The following is a 17,291-nucleotide window of genomic DNA, read 5'->3' on the forward strand; positions in this document are numbered from 1 at the left end:
ACTTGAGCTTAATCTAACACCCGTGACCTGGAAGGCCATGAAGCTGCTTTGGACCTGGCTCATCAAGAAACTACGCGCAGGGGCTACCACTATGGTAAAAATTTGCTTGCTACGAAAATTTGCTTGCTAAGAACCTACAACTTAGCTAAAAACATGCAACATGTCTCCAAAATCAACTGGGCCACGCAACTTAGAGAGTTTTTAGCCGAGTGTGACCACGAATATCTATTTAACAACCTAAACCCTGACCTATGGGAGTCTAAAACTGAGAAAATTTTCAAAAAATATCGTGCTGTTTTACGGAACAAGGACTTTGAAGCATACAGACAATCGACTTCGTTCCAATTTTCACTCCTGAGAACGCCGCAAGACCACACACCGAACTACTTCTTGTCAAGATACTCAATCACGATAAAACGCATAATTGCACAGCTTAGACTTGCCAATAACTTTATTTGCTACCTGTCTCTGTCGACTACGTCATGCAAATTCGACCCAGCCAACACGTGTCCACTTTGCAACCTAAATAGCAGAGATAGTATTGAACACTTTCTGTTGAGATGCCCGATCTTCAGTCCGTACAGGAATCACTACCTCAGTCAGTCAATAACAAACAGCACAACTGCTTGTTCACTCCTTGATATCTTAGCAAACATAACATCTTCGCAGTCTACAACTACACAAGGAAATGCATAATACTCCGAAACTGGGCCCTCCAACTCTAGGAAGTCTCACCTGATCCTCATCACAACGTTCCACTTTCCGTTAACCGCCAACTCTAATCTCATCAGCACATTTTAAATTTGCTTACCTCTCTTCTCTTATTGGTTACTCACTCCGCATTAAATAATATTACTTTTGCTCTTCAAACTTATTCCAATGTACAAAATCTATTCTGTAATTAATATGTATTGCCCATGGCACCTCTTGCTAAAAGATGTAATTTAACTCTTAATGCAATGAATTAAATAAATAATACTTTAGGAAAGCAGCGCCACCTACTTCAGCTGAGAAAAAAATTTTCTCACCTTGAGAAAATTTTTCTCTTGAATATTTGATACCCATTTTAGATTATTTTAGCACGCAATTATATATATTGAATGAAAGAAAATGGTTCAATATTATTTGATCTTCCTATTTGACATGTTTGTCAATAAAAATATTAATGAAAATTTATTATCGAGATATTTAATTTTTTGGAGCAAGAGAAAAATTTTCTCAAGACAAGAAAATTTACTTCTGTCAAGAACTTAATTTTTTGGAGCAAGAGAAAAATTTTCTCAGAACAAGAAAATTTTCTTGATTCAAATAAATTCTCTTGGATCAAGATACGTATTTCTTGAAGCAAAAAAATTAATTTTGTTGGGATAAGTGAAATTTCTTGTGTCAAAAAAAATTTTTTTTTTCGCCCAAGAAAATAATTAGCAAGAAAAATATTTTCTTGGTTCAAGTGAACCATTCTTTCTGTGCATGAATGAAATTTTATGAGGCTCTAATCCTTTATTAAAAAGTTGATGTGACGTTTTCATTGTTGTCGATTTTCGTTGCTATGGTGACTTCTTTGGCAATGGTTACCAAAGCAACGGTTACTATGGCAACAGTTACTATGATAATTGTTACCATGGCAACAGTTACTATGACAACGGCTACCGTGGCAACAGTTATTATGGCTACGGTTACCATGGCAACGGTTACCATAGCAACGGCTACCATAGCAACGGTTACTATGACAACGGTTACCATGGCAACTGTTAAATATTATTAAGTTAAGTTTGTAAAAATATTGGTTAATTAAATTGTCGATATTAAACATTTTGTCAGAAGCGCGCAAAGCGCGTTCGATTTTCTAGTATATATAAATTATGAGTTATTGTGGAAAAACTGGAAAAAATTGGAAATTAAGCGATTTTATTTTCAAGTTTTTCAATTATTGCTTAACGACAGTCAACTGTTAGAGGGTTTTTGGTCATTCATAAAAATAGTCCACTGGATTTCGAGCTTATCTCAAGGTAAGCTACAATTATTCCATGTAAACAAGTAGCGGATTTCCTCCAGTGGTTGCCCCGAAAATCTTAAAGAAATTTATATTTTAACACAAATATGAATAGCAGAAGAATACCGGATGAAATCATAGATGACAGTCTTAACTTGATAAAAATTTTTTCTGTTTCTTAATTTCGCAGAATTCTAGAACAATTTCGCAGAGTTTCCTTCGGGATTTCGCCGGATTTCCTTGAGAAACCTCAAGAAGTTCATGATAAATTAATCACTTTACCATAATTTCGCAAATCCATGTATAAAACTAATAATTCTATATCGAAAACGGGCTAAAACTCTGGATAAAAAAAATTTTTAATTTTAAGCTTAAAATGTCACATTTTAATTTAATTTTCTACTACAAGTATTACTACAGTTATTTAATAAAATAATTTTCTATAATTCTACCAGGAATTCGTCTTTGTGTCAAAAATAAATTTCTCACGATCTCCGGCAGAATCACCGGAGGAATTCCGAAACTTTTTTACTACTATATAATTAGGTATTAATTCCGATCATTTCTTTTTTTGAGGCTTACTGTAATTGATCATTAGTCAAAAATTTAATTAATTTTATCGATAGCTTAAAATTTTTAAGAATTTCATAAAGAGATTGTTTTTATCAATTGTTTACTTTTTCAATTTTTGAAATCCGCTTTGATCGATTTTTTTGGCAATCGATTTTTCCTTTGCTTGTTATTGATCCATTAATACTTTAAAGAGTAAAGTTTGGTTAAAGATTCTTATTTAAATTTTTCTTGAGAACGAAAACACATATATACGCTTTATAATATTTACTCTCTAAACATGAATTAGTGAAAATTCATGTTTAGAGAGTATACTTTTCTCTGCAACTTTAATATAGACATTTAATAAATCAGTTATGTATTAAATAAATATATATTATTGAAAGTAACTTATGAAAATGAATGCATTGATGGAATATAACTGCTAAATTTCGAACAAAACTATAAGCTACTTACAAGTACTTATATCAGAAGCTATTTGTCAATATTACAGGTGTTTTAATTTGTAAATTTAGCGTTTGAATAATTCAAGCGTAAATTAAGCAGTAAAGGATTTTATTTATAGAGCAATTGAAAATAAATAAAAGGAACGTAAGTAGTACGAGAAGCTATTTATTATACCAGTATTGTTAAACCATTGAATGGCGCAGATCAGTCACGGGAAAGACATGGACGGGTATAAAGAGGTTTAGCCCTTGAGACTTTTAAAGCAACGTCTTGCCAGTAAAATCGTAACTTATACTCAATTGTAGTTTCATAAATTCACGAATAAAAAGGTTTTTTTTTCTTTAGATCGGAAAAAAATAGTGAAAGATATTTTTATACCTAAATTTTTTTTTAACGGATAAAATAATAATATACTTTCCTCAAAATCGTTTACTTATAAAATTACGTGGTTCAATAAATTTCTACTGTGTACACTCACTTCAAACCAAATATTTATCTTCTAGTTTGACTTTATAACTGAAGTAATTTCTTTCTCTAAAGGTCATCATTCATGGTGGTAAATGTTATGTTTGTGTAAAATCAAAGGAATTATTTTAGAAAAAATTAATTTAGCTAAAAAATGGAATTAATGATTTTCTTTGTCGATGTAGTACAATCTTTTGAAGCTTAAGAAGGGTTTATATTTTTTCTCTCTCTCGCCCTCTATTAGACAAACGAAAGTACCTCTGTCATACTTGTATAACTTATGGACTCTTAAAACGGATTTTATGCATAAATAAATGAAAATTTTCCAAAAAAGCTCTTCGATAGATAATTTAATTATCTATCGAAGAGCGAAGCGTTTTTTTTCAAAATTTTATCTTATTCATGAGTGAAACTCGTTTGAAAATCAACTATCAACCACTCTTAAATAAATTTAAAACCAATTTAAAAACTGAAAATACACTTTTTATACATCTTTACTCACTACAGATGGATAAATAAATCAACTAATGTAAACTAAACGTTTATTTTCATGTAAATACAGAAGGAATAATTTAACAGATTTTCTCTGGCGGAATCAACACCAGGAATTTGTGTAAGAACAATACTTTTTTTACACTACCTATTTCTGCTGAATTCAATTGTTCGAGGTTTAAATTTGACAATACTTCATTCTATAGCATCGGTTGCAGAAACAAGAAAAAAATGTTATTTAAATGAAAAAATTTCGGATTTATTGAGTCGTCTTTTTAAAAGCTTACCTCAGAGTATTTTCGACATACTACTACCCTTATTCGAAACGACAGTATTAGATACGCGTATAAGAAATCACTCAAGTTAATTTAAAAATTTTTGTCTTGATAAAAAAAAAACGAAAATAATTTTCGGGCAATTATAGTTTCGAGTTTCAATAACCAAATTGCCGCTACGGTGAAATACTAAAACATTTACACCAATTCAGAGTATTGAATTTCTGCCAATTTGACCGCTGGAGTTTCAAGCTACAAGGGATTGTTGATTCAGAGTTATTTTTTATATTAAAGTTATATCCAGCTAACTAGAATTGGCAATTAAAAAAAAAAAGTTTTAACTCTAAGGTTAGAATGATAAAATTATCTTTAGATCCCATTTATATTTTCAATATAAAATTTAATGTCCCCACTTGAGAAATATTCTTGATCCAAGAGAATTACTTTTGAGTGAACTGTTTATCTTGATATAATAATTTCTTATCTTGACATCTTTGATCAAAAGTATATTATTATACTAGAAACTTGAATAGCGTGCTACGCGTGCCTTAATTTTAACCAATAATGAATCGTGGCCCGTTTTTTACGAGTTTCAATCTACGACTAACTTTAAGACTTTCATAAATTTTATAACAAAGGATTCGTTTGACACAATCAAATTTTTCATCGAAAAATACAATTTTCGTAAAGTAATGATAATTTCGTTCTTCATTGAGAATTTTATATTTTTGGTTCAACCACAAGTTTCTTTATTCAAAATAGAACAAAAAATTATTTTCTTTTTTTACTTAAGGTAGTACCGTTACCACAAGAGTCAAATCCCAAAATAATCTTATTTGATTAACGTAGTAGATTTCGCTATACTAAATCACGTTGGAGAAAGAGAGACAGAGATAAATTTTGAATGTTTTTTATTAATAAATATTCTCATATGCTCGGAAACCATACTGATTGTTATTAAATATGTCCTCGATGTTATTTTCTCTTATTGTCTTAATTTTTATAAGAATCTGAACGTCCAGTTTTGTGAAATAAAATAGTCTTTGATTTTCCATAAGGATCAATGGTAAAGGCAAAAATATGTAAATATTAATATATTTTTGTCAGGACTCGACAGGGTTCCAAAAATTTTGCTGCTTAATTATGATATTATAAAGTACCAATATGTCAAAATTCATCAAATTCTGAACGACAATTCTAAAACCGGTAGAACTTCCTTAAATCCATTTTGAAATTTATTGCACGCCTCATAGCGCGAAGCGCGTGAGGTTGTGATTTATACTCGACTCGTCAAGGTCAAGCAATTTTGTGATCTTTAAATGTCTCTATCAGAACCGTATTACGCTTATACAATAATATAAGTAGATGTACACTGAGAAAACACTTAAATTAAACCATCTTTTACATTCTAAAATCATTTCATGTGGCTATTTTGAAAAAAAAAAAAAACGTTTTGAAAAAAATTTTACGTGGACGTCCGGATGTCACCCCATTTTGGATGTATCAACGATTGCTCCCGAACAAATTGATATTTCAAGACCGGACTTTTTTTATTAGTTTAAGAATGCGATGAACTGGGTCCATATTTCATATCAGTAGCCTAGTTAACGTATTTTTTTTTTTTTAAATTGAATTTTTATCAAAATTCACTACGATACAACCGTTCAAAGACAAATGAATTTTTCTTATTTGTCACGTGAAAACTATGACGCTACTTGATCAAGCTAGATTTTTTTAGACTGCGTGCGCATGTGACAAGAAAAAAGGGCGCTGATATTTAAAAAAAAATACTCTGCAAGAAATTACTTAATTATAATTATTTTTTTTTAATCAATTACACAATTTATTTTTTTAAAAAAATGAATGAGCGTTATGAGGCGTGCACTTTTGAATTTTCTAAACTTTTTGAGACTTATTTTGGATGAAATAGAAATTGTCAAAAAATCAGAGTGTTGTTAGTCTTTCCAAGTCAATAATATATTGAATCAATGTTAGAATCAGTAAAAAAGAAACTATTAAAAGAGAAATGCTGTCTTATTTAAAAACAAAAATTTAACCTCAAAAAGTTTACCCCTTACCGTAATTGCTCATGACTTTAGTAGTTTATGCGACTTTAAAAAAAAAAAAAAATAAAAAAAAACAAAATTCTTGATCAAAGAACTTTATCTAAAAGAGTTTTATTTTCTTGATTCAATAGTTAATTTCTCGAATATCACAAAGCAAGAGTGAAATTTTAAAGAAGACATCTTTCTTGAATCCAGAAGTTTTTCTTTTCTCTATAAGCTACGCTCGAATTTCTTAAGAGCATAGATAGTGAGCTTTTGTACAAGAAATATTGTTCCAATATAAATGAAAATTACAATAGCTATTGTTATGTTTATGGTTATTGTCAAAAAAAGTTTGGCTTATTCAAATTTTCCAAACGATTGTATTTTGTTCGAGTTGCGCTGGGTATTGATAAAAGATTCGGCTATCTATCTACCTATCTATCTATTTATTTATTTATAAAGATTTATTTGATAAATAAAAGTAAATGTATGAATAAAGTAAAATTGGATAGTGTAAATATATACCGTCGATATCGTAGACCTTGAAGAGAAATCGAATCTTGTCGTCCGGAGTTTTACCAGCAAATTGATGCATAGCGTCAAGAAACTCCTGAAGAGATATTGTACCCGAGTTGTCCTTGTCGAATATCTGGAATACTCTCTCGGTGAAGAAAGGCTGTAACGCGGATAAAAATGTGCTTGGCTTTATTCAAGATTGTTGTTTTCCTGAACGATGAAGGGTGAGGGGGCACACGATAAATACATAAGTATTTGTATTCGCTATGAGTGTGACTGCAGCGCCAGTCAAAATATGAACTACGGGAGGCTGTCAGAGTATGTTTTTATACGTATGTCAATAGCAAGAAACATAAAAATAAATAAATTTTATAAATAATTGTAAAAAAAAAAGTTATAAAAAATATGTGACAATTTTATACACCGATAGAAGGATTTGTTTGTTAATGAATATTTTTTAACTGTTAGCAAATATTTATTTAAAATCAAAAGCAAAAATAGCATTTTCTTTTGACACTTTTTATAATCCTATAGCTGGAATACATGATAATAATTCAATTCACTAAATAAATTAACCTTTTTAATATTTATAAATACAAAAGATAATTATGAGCTATGATAGAATTCGGTATTTTACAATAAACGTTATTATAATGTAATATAATTAATACAAATAATTTATAAAAATGATTTTTGTTTATAAGAAATCTTCATATCATATGATATTACAAGCAAAACAAATTCACTCAACAAAATATTTATTAACTGTTAATAAATATTCGTTAACTATTAATAAATAGTTATTAACTATTAATAAATGTACTTTCCTACCAAATAAATATTTATTGAATGTTAAAAAATATTTATTAAAGTTTAATAAATTAAATAATTGTCTTCAAATAAATTAAATTATTAATAGTTAATAAATCCTTTTATCAGTGTAATAATTGCAGTTTTGTTTTTTAGTTAAACGAATCAACAACAAGTACGTATAATGATAAAAAATAAAAAAGATTCCAGTAAATATTTCTGCTGGTATTTTTTAAGACACAACAACTCTGGTGTCTCATTTTTTTTTAATTTATTAAAATTAAAACAAAATAAATACTTCCACGTGTACTTACTTACAATTTTAGGAATAATAGCCCCCCGTAACTCCGAAAGTAACCACTGCGAACGCTTCAGTCGATTTCATTTCCCCTACCATGGCTTCACTCAGAGCGAATACCTATATATTATATATACTTATATTATACAGGTACACAAATGTACATCTATACGTATAGATATCTGTGTTCTCAGTAACTGAGGGATAAGGGGTACACAAGGGCAAAAGCACGAGTTTTAAGATAAGAGAAAATTTACTGCCTCACGTTCTTCGATATAACGATTTTCTTGAATTCCTCACGACGTATTTCTCGTTCGTTTCCAACTGTCTGTTTGAAGATCTTCTCCAGCCATTCTAGATTGCTTTTATCGAAGCCCGCCGGTGATCTTTTGACAAATGAACATTTTTGGTTAACATTTAACAACAATCAAGATTCAATTTATCATTTTTCACAATTACTACCCAACACACACATTTATCTTTTATCACTTTTTTCCTTTACAGTATTCACAGTTAAGGATTTTCTTTTTTTGTATCAGAAAAAGCTTCTCGGTAAGATTTACTTTTTAGAGTACTTATAGTGCTTTGGCATATTGTGGTTTTAGGAAAATAGCGCTCACATACAAAAAATAATGCTATGATTATAAATTACCAAAATATATACTCTTTTTAACGATCTTTTATGTTTTGTTTTGAATTAAGAGGGAATTTAAATTTTTCTCTTACTGTTAACTCGTTGAGGACACACGTTGAAAAAATTACGTTGAGGACACACGTATGCAGAAAAAAATTTTGTTAAGATAAACTAAGATATGTGGTGGTAACAAATGAATTTGTTAACATTGGGATAACAAATTATATGTTAAAATAACAAAATTTAGGTTAAAACAAGTTATTGATATGTTCTAACAAAACAATTTTGTTACTATAGCAAAATCTTTAAGTTGATTGGACAAAATACTTTAGTTGGTATAACAAATTTTTTTATTGGAACAGCAAAATTATTTTATTAAAATAACAAAGAGAATTTGTTGGAGTAACAAAGACAATTTGTGGAAGTAATAAAGAGAATTTGTAATAATAACAATGAGAAATTGTTGGAATAACAAATAAATTTGTTACTGTAAATTTTATAAGAATACATAATTTAAAAATATGCTATAATCAGCTATAGCTGATTTTGAAAATATTTCAACAACAAATTAGTTTCGTTATTAGAACAAAATTATTTTGTAGTGCATACTTTGCTTGGCGGGGACGCCTAGGCACCAAAACGGCCGCGCGGAGCCTAACTTTCAACGTTAAATTAAAATTATAAATAATGGAGCTACAACTCCGGGAGTCGAAACTTCTTCTACTAAAATTTTCTCCTCTTTTAGGATCTTTTTTTCAAATTTCAGATATCTTCAATATTTTTGAAGTTATAGCTAAAAAACGGAGACTTCCTTTTTGTCTCTTCGTATTTTGTTTATAACAAATTAAATTTTTAATGGCGGAAAAATTAAAAATTACCCATTTCGCAGAATTAAATTCTGAATCCAATGCATCAATCGCCATATTTTTAAGATTGGAGCGACGATTTTTCGCATAAAACTTACTTCTCGACTAGACTGTTTATAAGTGCTTGAGCGAAACCGCGTTTTTTTTTCATTAAAAAATTAATATCTCGTAAACTATTGGTCGTAAAGACATCGGGTTTGGCACATTTTGTTCTTTATTTAATTCTCTAAATTACATACGCAATATGTCTCGACTACTTTTGCTTAGTTTCCGAGATATTTTAATTTGAAGCTCAACGCTAAAACGCTTTTTTTAAACAAAAAAAAAAAGCAACACTTCCCACATACACACAAATGTTCAAAATATTTTTCTTATTTAAAAAAAAAATCCAAAATACCTTGATTAGAAATGGTAACTAATTCGGCTCTGTCGGTAAATTCAACTTCTACTTCTAATTTGCCCTATCCGATTCAATACTTTTCAATACGATTCAATCCGTTTCAAAAAACGTATTGAATCGGATTGGATCGCATTGAGCTCCAATCCGTTTCCGTTTGTTGGGTTATTGCGTAGATTTTAACCAACAACAGATGGCACACTAAGTCTCATTTATAAATCTTCTTCTAAATTTAAAATTGCCTCAAAGTTCGTCTGGGATCCACTGGACCCCGTGTGTCCTCAACGGGTTAAAAATTTTTGTAAAATTACAATCGTTTTACAAGACAAAGTAAGAGTTAAATTACAAAACAATGTATGTCAATCCAAAATTATAATTCTACACGAGTAATAAATAAATTTTCCTAGACGTGTAAAGAAACCTACAAAAAAAGTGTTGTAATTTTTGTATTATTAAAAAAATCCCTGTTTTAAATTTTGGTTAAATGTTTTGCCTATCAGTTTCCAAAACATTTTTTGTAAAATTACGATGGAAATTTTTAACAGTATATTAATAAAATCCAATGCAACGTAAAAATACGTGATTTGATCTAAATTGACAACACTTTTTTAACGTTATGTTACTTTTATCATGGGATTGAAAGATTTGTCGATATGTCAAGCTTTCTTTTTCCGAATTATTACAATTTGCAATTGATTCATCGGAAATATCATTTTTTATTTTTAATTAACTTTAAAAAAAATATATGACTGCTAAAAAAAATTTTAATATCATTTTCATGAGCTGGAATATTTTGTTTTCTACTTTTAAATAATTGCCACAAGAAATTAAAATAATTAAACTGATAAGTTTGAAAATTTTTTGATCTAATCATCAATGAAAAATTTATGTTTTTAAATCAAGGAATTCATACTTTTAATTTATCGAATAATATCTGAGCAAAAAGTTTGAAATTGTTTTAACAATGTACAAAGTTCACAGTAGTTTCAAATTTTTTAATTATGAAATATCTTTTTCATCTAAATTCTTATGTTTAGGGTAGTACTATCGACACACTGAAGAGTCAAATGTCAAATACAGTCTTGTTTGACTTACATAGTAGATTTACCTGTAACGTCGCGTTGGAGAAGGAGTGACAAAGACAATTTATGGTACATTAAGAAAAAAATATTTTTTCAGTGTATTTATTTATTAATTAGTTTTTTCACATACTCTGAGCCTGTTCTTTAAATTATTGAACATATTTAATATATTATTGTCTGTCCCAATTTTTAATTTTAATTTTTGTTGAGATTTAGGCGTTTTTTTTTGTGAAATAATATGAAATTTATGATTTTTCAAAAGCTTTTAAGGTAGTATCAGATACCACAACTGTAAAATGTTCCATACAAAGCCTTATTTGATTTACGGAGTTGATTTTCATATGCAAATTCGCATTAGAGAAAGAGTGACAGAGATAACTTTTAAAATTTTTTTATTTATTATTATTACCATCATATGTTCTGAATTTGGACTTTTAATTACGCAAAGTATTCAATATCTTATTTTTCTTCATCGCCTAAATTTTTATTGAAATCTAAACGTTACTTTTTGTAAAATAAAATAAAAACTGTTATTTCTCATGACGTTAATGTCTTACCCTGGAACTTTTAAAGCTCAATATTTTTTACTGGTTTTCTTGAGCTTTTCAATAATTTAGTGGGTCCATTATCTTATTATAATTCACTAATCGGTTAAATTTCATCAAATTCTGAACGAAAACTCGACCGAATACTACTTTAAAAAACTAAATTATTTAAACGTTGTGATTTAAATCTAGAAATATCGCAACATAGTTAAAAATTAATTACGGTTAATAATAATCAAAACGTAAAATTTTCTTAAAATTTAATGCTGTCTTCAAGTACAATCATGCCCTGATCTAACTTGAAATCTTTTTTAAGTATTATAAAATTATTAATGAGTAATGATACTGACAGACATGATGAGCGGTAAGCTTTTTATTTTTATCTTTAGTAAGTAATGCCTTTAATATTACTCTAAAAATAACTACATCTGCAGTACGATACGTATTTAATCGATAGTTCATAAAGAGTGTACTTCCGTGCAATCCACTTCGATTCCAATTTCAATATTATATTATTCGATATTTTATAAAATATTTTATATCTAAAATATATTTGACTAATTCCACCGGCACACATTAAAAAAAGTGGTTTGTACATTTGACTAGACCCTTCTAGGGTTTTTTCGCGATTTTCAGTCATTTTTTTCGTTATTTTGAAATTTATTCAAAATTTAGAGGATGTACGGGTTGAACCAACCTCAAATTTGGATTAAGTGCATTGAAATACATTACTCTAGATGAGTCTGGTCAAGTGTACAAACCAATTTTTTTAATGTGTACCGGTGCTACACTGATAAAAGGATTTCTTAGTACTTAAGCAGATTTCTTTGTATTTAAAAAATTATTTCTTAAACATCATTTCTTAGTATTTAAAAAATATTTCTTAGTATTTAAGAAATATTTCTTAGTATTTAAGAAATATGTATATTTTTTAGTATTTAAGAAATATTTCTTAAATACTAAGAAATATTTTTTAAATACCAAGAAATGATGTTTAAGAAATGATTTCTTAAATATAAAGAAATCTTCTTAAATGCTAAGAAATCTTTCTATCAGTGTATTATTTCTCAGCTAAGCTTAATTAATTGAGAGGTAGGTGACTAAATTAATTATTAATATTTAATATTACCTCGGGTTACTTATTTCGCAGAGAAAATCCATAATCTGTCCAGGTAAAATATATCCCGTGTTATCTTGCTTAATAATACGGAATAACTTGTCAATTATCTAAAAAAACATGGAAAAAAATTACCATTAACATAAAATATTATTAATTTTTAATTTGTCATATTAGTAATGATATAACATGTTACAAAATGATTATAAAAAATTAAACGTATTCTACAGAACAATCGATATATTATTATATAATATTTAAAAGTTCATGCATAATTTATTGTTCACTGCCTGAAGTGAAAATTGAAATTAATTTTTGATATAAGTACACTGTAAAAAATTTTTTGGACTCGGTGTGGTGTAAATGATTCGGTGTTAAAATTTTTAACTCGGACGGTGTGAAAATCACACTAAGTGTAATGTTGAATTTGAACGGTGTGAATCCTAAATTTTACACTACCAAGCTTGTAAATGTATTTCCTGAAAATTTCTCATAAATTAATTTGATTGTTTAGTTTCAGACTTGTACGATATTAAATTATAAATGTAAACATATAGAAATAAATATTTAAAAGTATGTTTTTTTTTTTTTATATTATTCTATTTTACGGAGTAAAATCATTCCAACGTAAATCTTAATATCATTGGAAAGTCTGCAACAAGAATGTTAATATTCAAGTTGTAAAAATTTATCTAATTACACGGTGGATTCTATATTAGAGTCTATTGATAAAAATGCGAATGTTTATAGTGTTAAATATATTTTTATATATTTTTAAAGATATAAGCTTATTCCGATGTTACACTCATCAAGAATCTTCATTTAAGTACCCACATCATTTTTTCATATATTTATATATATTATATATATGTATATATGAAAAATATATCAAAATACATGTGGGTACTCAAATAAAAGGTCTTGATGAGTGTAACATCGGAATAAGCTTATATCTTTAAAAATATCAATGATAAAGAAATGACATTGTATCTTGTGAACTATTGACATTTTTAAAGATATAAGCTCATCCCGATGTTACACTTATCAAGACCTTTCATTTGAGTACCCACATCAATTTTTCATATATTTATATATATTATATATATGTATATATGAAAAATATATCAAAATACATGTGGGTACTCAAATAAAAGGTCTTGATGAGTGTAACATTGGGATGAGCTTATATCTTTAAAAATATCAATAATTACGAAATGACCTTGTATCTTACGAACTATTGACATTTTTAAAGATATAAGCTCATCCTTATGTTACACTCATCAAAAACTTTCATTTGAGTACCCACATGCATTTTGCTATATTTTTCATATATACCTATATATAATATATATAAATATATGAAAAAATGATGTAGGTACTTAAATGAAGATTCTTGATGAGTGTAACATCGGGATGAGCTTATATATCTTTAGAAACGTCAATAGTTAAAAAAGTACAGTGCAATTCAACAAAAGTCATCATTTAAGAAACCAAAATTTTATTTATTTATAGTTCACAAGTCACGGCAGTCACATAGAGACTGTAAGGTTGTTAGTAATCGTTTTTAAATTTTCAAAGTTATAAATAATAACACGGAATAGTGTAAAACAGTAAATTACACCGTGTTAAATTTACACGAGTGAAAATTTCACACGGAGGAAATTTTACACCGACTTTTCACACTTACACGACGGTGTAAAAGTCTCTGGGTCCAACTTTACACCGAAATTTTTTACAGTGTACTCATTATTTATAAAATAAAAAAAAATCAGTCTAGCCACATTACACTTCTTATTAATTTAATCTAAGGAATGACGTGTAAGCTGTCATCATGCATAAATAATTTTTTTTCTCGATTAATTTCGAATAGTGCAGCATGATATTTATGAAGAAGAGTAATAATAAATATAGGTGTTACGAATATTGCAGAATTAGGCAATGTATGTAATTTTACGTGCAGATCAATATACATCAAAAATACATGTGTTAACTACTCTTGAATAGTCTATTATGTAATGATGTATATATGTATTTCAATATGCATATAATATTATATCTACATATTTTACGTATACTGTAGGTAAATAGTATGGGTGTAATAAGTAATAAGTTATCGATCGGAATAAGAAATACTGTACTGTATACAGTTAAGAGAGGAAATTAAATAGACGAACTTAGACTAAATTAAATATTTACATTTACGTACATTATTGGAATTTCGGTTTATTATTAGGTCCAAGATTTTTGCCAAAAAAAGTTTTTATAAAGAAGTTGTAGAAAATTTAATATTTTACAAGAAATGTTTCTTAGAATTTTTTTAAATGACCAATATTTTCACCGTAATTTCTCAATTAAGATTCATAATAAATGATTCAAATTTTTGCTATTTATGAAAATCTTAGTTTTGAAATTGCAGCATTTTTATTGGTCTTAAAAAAAAATTAAAATTAAATTAAATTTTGAACAATTTTCATTTAAAAAATTTTTTATACGACCAATATTTTCGCCGTACCCAATAAATACAACCATTGCATGTAGTTTTTAGTTTGCCATTAATATTTCTGAATCTTGTTAAGAAAAAAAATAATAATATTTCTTGTTTTTTAGCATCATCGCAATATCTATTGAAATTTGCTACTATAATATTGTTTTTATAATTATTAACTATTTTATTTTAAAAAAGAATTCGTTCTTTATTATCTGATTCTACCTTCAATTTTGATATTTAACACTGTAAAAAATTTTTTGGACTCGGTGTGGTGTAAATGATTCGATGTAAAAATTTTTAACACGGACGGTGTGAAAATCACACTAAGTGTAATGTTAAATTTGAACGGTGTGAATCTTAAATTTTACACCATCAACCGTGTAAATGTATTTCCTTAAAAATTCTCATTAATTAATATAATTTAATTATTTAATTTCAGGCTTGTACGATATTAGATTATAAGAATAAGCAGGTAGAAATAGATACTTAGAAGTATATTTTTTTCTCATATTATGCTATTTTACGGAGTAAAATGAAACTTTTATGGTTAAATTTGGTATCGTTGGAAAAGTTTTGACCTGGAGTTGTGCCTTTTCATGGTTTTATATCATTCTCATCAATAGTCAATTTATGATGATAAGTGTTTAAGGCTACATTCGAAAACGCTCTATTTCTAGATACAAAATTGAGGAATTACCTTGTATCTTGTGAACTATTGACATTTTTAAAGATATAAGCCCATCCCGATGTTACACTCATCGAGACCTTTCATTTGATTACACACATCAATTTTTTATATATTTATATATGATATTTACGATATAAACATGCGTAACGAAGACGCTAGAAAAATTATTGCTCAAATAAAATTACACGAAAGAGTCACTTCGGAGCGAAATGTGTCTCAACTTGTCATTAAATACATCCAAAGACAAGGATCAAAGTAACACTACTTCAGAGTTGGATTCTGAAGCTTTAAGAGTGGAAAATGAGTTATTAAAGCAATTAAATAGTGAATTAGTGAGTAATAATAATTTCATGCGTGGCCTAATTGAATCTAAAGAAAAAAGTGAAAAGAGTAACAAGACTTTTGCCCAGGCTGTTAAAACTAAAACAGTGATTCCACCTAACATTGTTATTAAATCTAAAAATAATAATGATAAGGCTACTCTTGATTCTGTGAAAAAGAAATTGACTCATAATACCTCAATACCAATAAACAAGATAAAAACTGATAAAAATGGTGCGGTTACTGTTCAGTGCAAAAACAGTGTAGATGTTACGTGCGTGAAATCTATACTATCTGAAAAAATGGGAACTAGTTATGATATCAACACGGAATGCCTAAAATTACCTAGGATAAAAGTAGTTAATGTAGACACAGAGCTAGAGAAAGAGGATCTAGTAGATGATATCTATAATAGAAACTTCCTCGAATGCGATGGAGGATTCAATGTCTTATCTGATCATAAAAACTCATTCAATAAACGTGTGTTGATACTCGAGCTGTCAGCTGAAGCCTTTTGGTCATTAAAAGCTAATGGTTTCTACTTGTATATTGCACACCAAAGGTGCAGAGTATTTGATATTATTGATATCAACTTATGCTTTAAATGCTGCAGGTCAAATCACAATCACAAGAAATGTGCAAATGACGTTAAATGTGCGTTTTGTGCGGGTGATCATCATTCAAGGAAGTGTAAAAGTGAAGAACTCGTGTATAAATTGTACGTACTATAATGAAAAATACGGCAAAAACCGCTGTACTAAGCATAAGGCGACGGACACTGGCAAATGTGAATATTTGAAGTATAAAGTGAACAAATTTGTTACATCGTCTGATTATCCTACTAATCCTAGAGTACCGACTTACTTATGGTAGATAGTGAAGAATTAGAAAACGACTTTAATATAGAAATACTGTGTGATAATATAGACGATGTAAACAAACAGTTTAAGAGCGGTTTATAGTTGATTTTCAAACGTGTTTTTCTCATGTATGTGATAAAATTTCGAAAAAAAAACGCTTCGCTCTTCGATAGATAATTAAATTATCTATCGAAGAGCGAAGCGCTTTTTTGTAAAATTTTCATTTATTTATGCATAAAATGCGTTTTAAGATTCCATTTGTTGTACAAGTATGACAGAGATACTTTCGTTTGTCCAATAGAGGGCGAGAGAGAGAAAAAATGTAAACCCTTCTTAACCTTGATGATTTAACAATTGTTAACATAAACGTTAGAGGACT

At 28.4% G+C, this 17,291-nt stretch overlaps 1 protein-coding gene across 5 annotated transcripts in view; it reads right to left on the bottom strand.

The window, feature by feature from the left end:
• Positions 1-17,291, bottom strand: part of LOC123268812 (NADPH oxidase 5) — a 71,447-nt gene that overhangs the window by 32,616 nt on the left and 21,540 nt on the right. For 4 of the 5 annotated variants that reach the window (XM_044734180.1, XM_044734183.1, XM_044734181.1 and 1 more), the window contains 3 exons: positions 12,568-12,665; positions 8,180-8,300; positions 6,816-6,966 (listed from right to left, as the gene is read on the bottom strand). In XM_044734180.1, coding sequence (XP_044590115.1) covers positions 6,816-6,966; positions 8,180-8,300; positions 12,568-12,665 — 370 coding nt within the window. Of the gene's footprint in view, positions 1-6,815; positions 6,967-8,171; positions 8,301-12,567; positions 12,666-17,291 lie in introns of those variants that run through there. The other variant, XM_044734185.1, reaches the window with a different exon arrangement.

This window comes from Cotesia glomerata, linkage group LG7 (genome assembly GCF_020080835.1).
Source record: "Cotesia glomerata isolate CgM1 linkage group LG7, MPM_Cglom_v2.3, whole genome shotgun sequence".
Classification (NCBI taxonomy): Eukaryota; Metazoa; Arthropoda; class Insecta; order Hymenoptera; family Braconidae; genus Cotesia; species Cotesia glomerata.